General features: G+C 43.5%; 1 protein-coding gene across 3 annotated transcripts in view; it reads right to left on the reverse strand.

The window, feature by feature from the left end:
* Positions 1-5,791, reverse strand: part of ARMC8 (armadillo repeat containing 8) — a 108,709-nt gene extending 102,918 nt beyond the window's left edge. For 2 of the 3 annotated variants that reach the window (XM_045503523.1, XM_045503521.1), the window contains exon 1: positions 5,492-5,785. Coding sequence is in view for 2 of the 3 variants with exons in the window: in XM_045503521.1 (XP_045359477.1) it covers positions 5,492-5,536 (45 nt within the window). In the remaining variant the exon portion in view is untranslated. Of the gene's footprint in view, positions 1-5,491 lie in introns of all 3 variants that reach the window. The other variant, XM_045503522.1, reaches the window with a different exon arrangement.
* Between the last annotated feature and the right edge of the window lie 209 nt (positions 5,792-6,000).

A 6,000-nucleotide genomic window follows, 5' to 3' on the forward strand; every position in this document is an offset into this window, starting at 1 on the left:
ACAAAATTAATTATGTTTTACAACCTATGATCCATTTTGAATTAATTTCTGTGTAAGGTGTGAAGTTGAGATCAAAGTTCATTTTTTAACCTATGGTTAAGAGGATGAAAAGATAGGGGCGCCTGGGTGGCTTATTAAGTTAGGCATCTGACTTGTTAAGCTCAGGTCACGATCTCCATGGTTCATGAGTTCAAGCCCCGTATCGGGCTCTGTACAAACAGTGCAGAGCCTGTTTCAGATTCTTTCTCTCTGTTCCTCCCTAGCTCGTATGCGCACACACCTGCTCCCTCTTTCTCAAAATCAATAAACATAAAAAAAAAAAAAAAGAGGAAAATGAAAAGATAAACTACAGACTTGGGAGAAAATATCTGCAAAGCACCTATTTGACAAAGGACTTATATCTAAAATCTATAAAGAGCTTTCTAAACTCACCAGTCAAAAACCAGCCTGATTAAGAAGTGGGCAAAAAGGACATGAAGAAATATTTCACTAAAATATTTCTTCATATTTCAATAGAATATGGATGGCACATAATGAAAATATTTTTGACACTATTTGTCATTACACAAAAGCAAATTAAGGCCATGACGAATTATCACTAGACATCTATTTAGAACAGCTAAAACAAAAAATAACAATACCAAATGCTAGTAAGGGTGCAAAGAGTCTCTCGTACATTACTGATGGGAATGTAAAATTGTACATCCACTCTAGAAAAGTGTCAGTTTCTTTGAGAACATATATTTACTATACAACTTAGCAATTGCACTCCTGGGCATTAATCTCAGAGATACAAAAAGTTATGTCCACATAAAAACCTGAACATTGGGGCGCCTGGGTGGCTCAGTCGGTTGAGCGTCCAACTTCAGCTCAGGTCATGATCTCAAAGTTTGTGAGTTCGAGCCCCATGTCGGGCTCTGTGCTGACAGCTCAGAGCCTGGAGCCTGCTTCGGATTCTGTGTCTCCTTCTCTCTCTGCCCCTCCCCAACTTGTGCTCTCTCTACGTCTCTCAAAAAATAAATAAATGTAAAAAAATAAATAAGTAAAAACCTGAACATGATTGTTTCACTGCAGGTTATAACAGCCCAAAACTGGAAATAACCAAAACGTCGAATAGGTTAGTAGCTAAACTGTGACATCCATACCATGGAATACTACTTAGCAGTAAAAAGGAACACACTACTGTCACAACTTGGATGGATCTCAAGGGCATTATGTTGTATGACAAAAGCCAATTATTATAGAACATGACAAAATCACAGGTATGGAAATTAATGGTCACCAGAGGTTAGAGACAGCAGGCAGGGGGTGTGGGTAGGTGTGAGGTAGCAAAAGGGAGATTTTTGTGATAGACTAGTTCTGTATCTTGACTGTGGTAATGGCTACACTATATACATATGATAAAATGATACAGAACTAAACATATATCAGTATCAACTTCCTGGTTTTGATACTGTACTACAGTTATATAAAATGTAAATAGGGGAAACTGGGTAAAGTGTACACAGCGTACTATCTCTGCAACTTCCGTGAATCTATATGTCAGAATTAAAAGTTTTAAACAATCCAATCAATGTAAAACCACCCAAGAGTTTGGGAAACATGGGAGAATTTATAAATTTGTTGAAAAGGGTGATGTTGTAATGCTAAGTGCAAACCAAAGATGGATAGGGATGATCATGGTGCACCCTAGAAAGACAACTGAAGTTTGTTCAATTCCCCGAAACATAGTTCTACCATTTACTGAATACCTATTATATGCAAGACATAGTGCTATAAATAGGAGTGGGCTTAAGAAAAAGAAAAGGTCAAGCATTTACCTCTGAATTAATTTACTAAGAAGATAAGATAGAACAATTGTTAAAAGCCCCAGGGCCTTTGCCCGGAACTTGCTCTTTTGTTTTTCTAGTCCGTTCTTAACCATCCTTGAACTTTTAGTTCATTGTCACTTCTTCAGAGAAATCCTCCCTACCTCTCCTCGACGTCCTCTACAATAGATCAGGTTCCCCTACCACATGCCCTTACAGCACCCTATGTTTTTCATTCATAACACTAATCACCACTCACTATCAAAGAACTGTGTAATGATTTGGCATCTATTTTCCCCATTAGGGTAAATTTTCCTAAGGGCAGAGACAGGTCTGCAGCTCACCACTGCATTCCCAAACCCAATGCCATACCTAGCAAATGAGAGAAGCTCAGAATATATTACATGAATAAAAGCATACTATGCTATAATTCATATGTACAAACAACCAGGAAGACATTAAGGGTTATTGGGTTTGGAAGAAACCAAGATCACTTCAATTTGAAAAAGCCAGTTTATATGGGACAGAAGGTTCATGCAGAGGATATGGAATCTTACATTTAAAGCTGAATAGGATTATCAGCCTTTCGGCAATAGGAACCCACTAAAGAACTGAAACAGGAAAGCAGTGTGTCCAATGTCTTCTATAGGAAAATTACTGTGGAGAATGGATTTGAACTGAAAGGGTAACGCATAAGAGGCAGTAAGAATAGTTTTGAGGACATTGTGGTAATGCAGGCACAAAATGATATGAGAGGGTGGCCATGGGAACAGACAGATGTGTGAAACACTAAGAGCCAACAGACCTTAAGGACTGATTAGATATACGGACATGGAAGGGGAAGGGCCAAAGATGATTCAAAAGGTTTAACGGTGAGTGATGAGAGTGATGAAATAAAGTATCATGAACAGAAATGCAAAGTGATAATTAAATTCTCTTAGAAGGGAATGTGCTTTGTTAGAAATCTTAGGTAACATCCACACAATTGAAGATGTGACAACAGGTGGAGAAAAGTCAAGGTTGGCAATGTAATATGTGAGTTGATTACAGTTAAGGTTTTAAGAGTGAATGAGATCTCTCATAGAGAAGAAGGTATATAGGGCCTTGAATGAAACCCTTAAAGCCATTGAACTGCCCTTGCTTGAATTACGTTTATCAAGCCACGGAGTCATGTGGACCATGAGATCCCTGAGGGCATATCTGATATCATCCTTGCATTTCCTAGACGTATACACTACAGAGTGTTGTACATAACTGGTGCACAGTAAGCAGCCTATGAAAGAAATAAATTATTTTCAAGATAATTAGTGATTAGTATTTCCTGTTCCACCTGCACTATTTAAAAAGGTGGTGCCATAATGGGGTCTGATTTCCCAAGGCTCTGTAACTGATGAACTGACAGACAAGATTTTGGAAACAGTGAAAAAACTTTAAAAAAAAATAAATAAGCCCTTAATGAGATTAGAACTAAAGCAAATCCCCACTATGAGTAGGGAATACTCTTCAAGAAGTTTCTGCATAGGGGCGCCAAGGTGGCTCAGTTGAGCATCCGACTTCAGCTCAGATCATGATCTCACAGATGATGGGTTTCAGGCCTGAGACAGGCTCTGCCCTTACAGCGTGGAGCCTGCTTGGAATTCTGTTTCCCTCTCTCTCTCTGCCCCTCCCCCATGCATGCTATCTCCATCTCAAAAATATTTTTTAAAAAAACTAAACAGGAAATACTCTTTAGTGAGGGAGTGAAACAAATGAAAATGAAAAATTTCCACTGTATGCACTACACAAGTTGACAATGCACAAAAAGTAAAGAAGCTTCAGGTGAAATGAAGGCTAGAAAAGATAATTAAAGGGAATTAAGGGCAGTTGAGAGGCATACTTCAAAAAAAAAAAGAAAAAAACATAATGAGGGAGGGGCGCCTGGGTGGCTCAGTGGGTTAGGCTTCCAGCTCTTAATTTCAGCTCAGATCTCACCCTTAGTTGGCTTGAGCCCCTCGGCCAGCTCTGCACTGACAGCGTGGAGCCTGCTCAGGATTCCCTCTCCCTGCCTTGCCCCTGCCTGAGTGTGCATTCTCTCTTTCAAAATAAATAAATAAAAATTTTTTTCAAGTTTATTTATTTTTGAGACAGATAGCAGGGAAGGGGCAGAGAGAGACAGAGACAGAGGATCTGAAGTGGGCTCACTAACAGAAGAGAGTCTGACCGGGGCTTGAACTCACCAACTATGAGATCATAACCTGAGCCAACGTCAGATGCTTAACCAACTGAGCCACACAGGCGCCACAAATAATGAATACGTAAAAAAGAAAAAAAAAAAACATAATTAGGGAAAAGTCATTCACCTGCTCTCCCACAAAACATTCCTGGGTATTAGAGGTAGAATAACAGGCTAATCTTATTCAATGCTTAGATGAACAGTGTTTCCCCAAACTGCAGTATGAAATAAGGAAAAAGAAAATTAGTCAAGGGACAAATTTGGTGACAGCCCTCCACCAAATTATCTAGGTTGCAGTATGCCACAAGGTCTAACCCTCAATCATAGCAAATATCCTAAGTGCTTCCAGATAGGCCAGTGTCTCTGAGGGAGAAGTCAGAGAAGAATAAAGAAACCAGTTGGGGTCACAGATTCTAGGAACCTGACAAGCCAAGTAATCTGTAATTCAACCACCCTCTCAATATCAGCTTCCACAAGTCTAAAAGATAGCCAACCATTCTTTGCCTATTTCCAACAACAGCAAATGGACCATTGGTAAAGTGACTATTCTGAGTTGGACAGCTCTAAATTGTAAAACCCTTTGAAGTTATCCCTCAGCAACTTTCACTCCCGGTCCTGGTTCTCAAGAGCAACACAGTGAAAGGTGAAAGGTGTATTTTGGATTTTAACTTGAAAAACAAAACAAAACAAACAAACAAACAAAAAAAAACAAAAAACCCCCTAACAACTAGGTATTACTTCCTGGCGGATCAATACGTTTCCTTCTTCCAATAGTATGAAAGTTTTATTCCCTCCCCCCCAATGTTTGACTCCCCTTTAAGGAAAAAGTAATGCCAGTCACAGGTTCCTCTACACCCTGAGCTGCGACCTCCAAAGCAAAGCGGAGAAAAGGGGCTTAGGCAACTACATAAGCTAGAATATGTTGCAGCTGGTATGAAATCCCCGTTGCCAAGAAGCAAGCAGCTCTAGCCCGTGCCGGGACGCGACAGAAGCCAAACAGACCTGGCCTGGCCGTTCTCAGGCTATGGGGGCCAAGGTGCCTGCACCTCCTCTAGCCAAAGCCACGGGGGGCTGAATGGGCGCTTGTTCCCAAGCCAGCGGCAAGCCGGGCGCCTCACAGGGTAGGTAGAGCGCTCGGCCCCGGAGAAGCGGCAAGCTGAGAGGAAGGCTCAGTGAAGCACCTGGCAAAGACCAAGCCGCGCCACCGGGCCAGCTGCCCGTACGCCCAACCACCCTGTCCGCCAGAGGCCACCTGAGAAACGGCACCGGTGGGAGCTCCCGGAGTTGGAGACGTTTCTGGCTTGGTAGGGGTCCGGTCTATTCCGCCCGCCCACCCTCTCTCTCCGCGGCCCAAAGATAAGCCGGGAAGCCACCCCAAGGGGTGGTGTCCAGGAGGCACTCCGCGTTTGGGGTGAATGCTGCGGGCCGGCCCGAGCTCTCGAGCTGGCGGGCAGCTGCGGCGGTCACTCACCGAGAGGACGCTCATGCGGATTGGGGTCTCCAACAGGCACGCCATCTTGAGCCTTCCCACCCGGCTGCGGCCGGTGCCGGCGCGGGGGCCGGCACTTTCGACAGGGAACTATTAGGCCAACGACAGGCGTCTTCTGCAGAAAGTCAGGTAGGTAGACGAGAACGTACCACGCTCTAGGCACAGCTAAAGTACAGCCAGGGCCTGCGGAAGGGAGAGGCAAAGAAAACCGCGCCAGGGGCCTCCCCTCGAATCGTCCTCTCAGAAACAGCAGCTACTCTCAGCCTGGGTTAGAGGTGGGAGCGGGCAGCAGTTTCCGCATGCGCAAAGAAGATCTGCCAGCCCCACCTGCCGCTCGCGGTGGGCGGAGCCACAGGGGCGGGGTCTCGCTCTGGCGCTGCAAACTTCGCGGTTGATTCGTTACAACGCGGGAGCTCTCGTATTCATATTCTGATAAACTACTTTGTGTAGTCACGTACGTAATATGAAGTTCACATTCACATTCATTATCT

The sequence above is a fragment of the Leopardus geoffroyi genome, chromosome C2 (assembly GCF_018350155.1).
Source record: "Leopardus geoffroyi isolate Oge1 chromosome C2, O.geoffroyi_Oge1_pat1.0, whole genome shotgun sequence".
Taxonomy (NCBI): Eukaryota; Metazoa; Chordata; class Mammalia; order Carnivora; family Felidae; genus Leopardus; species Leopardus geoffroyi.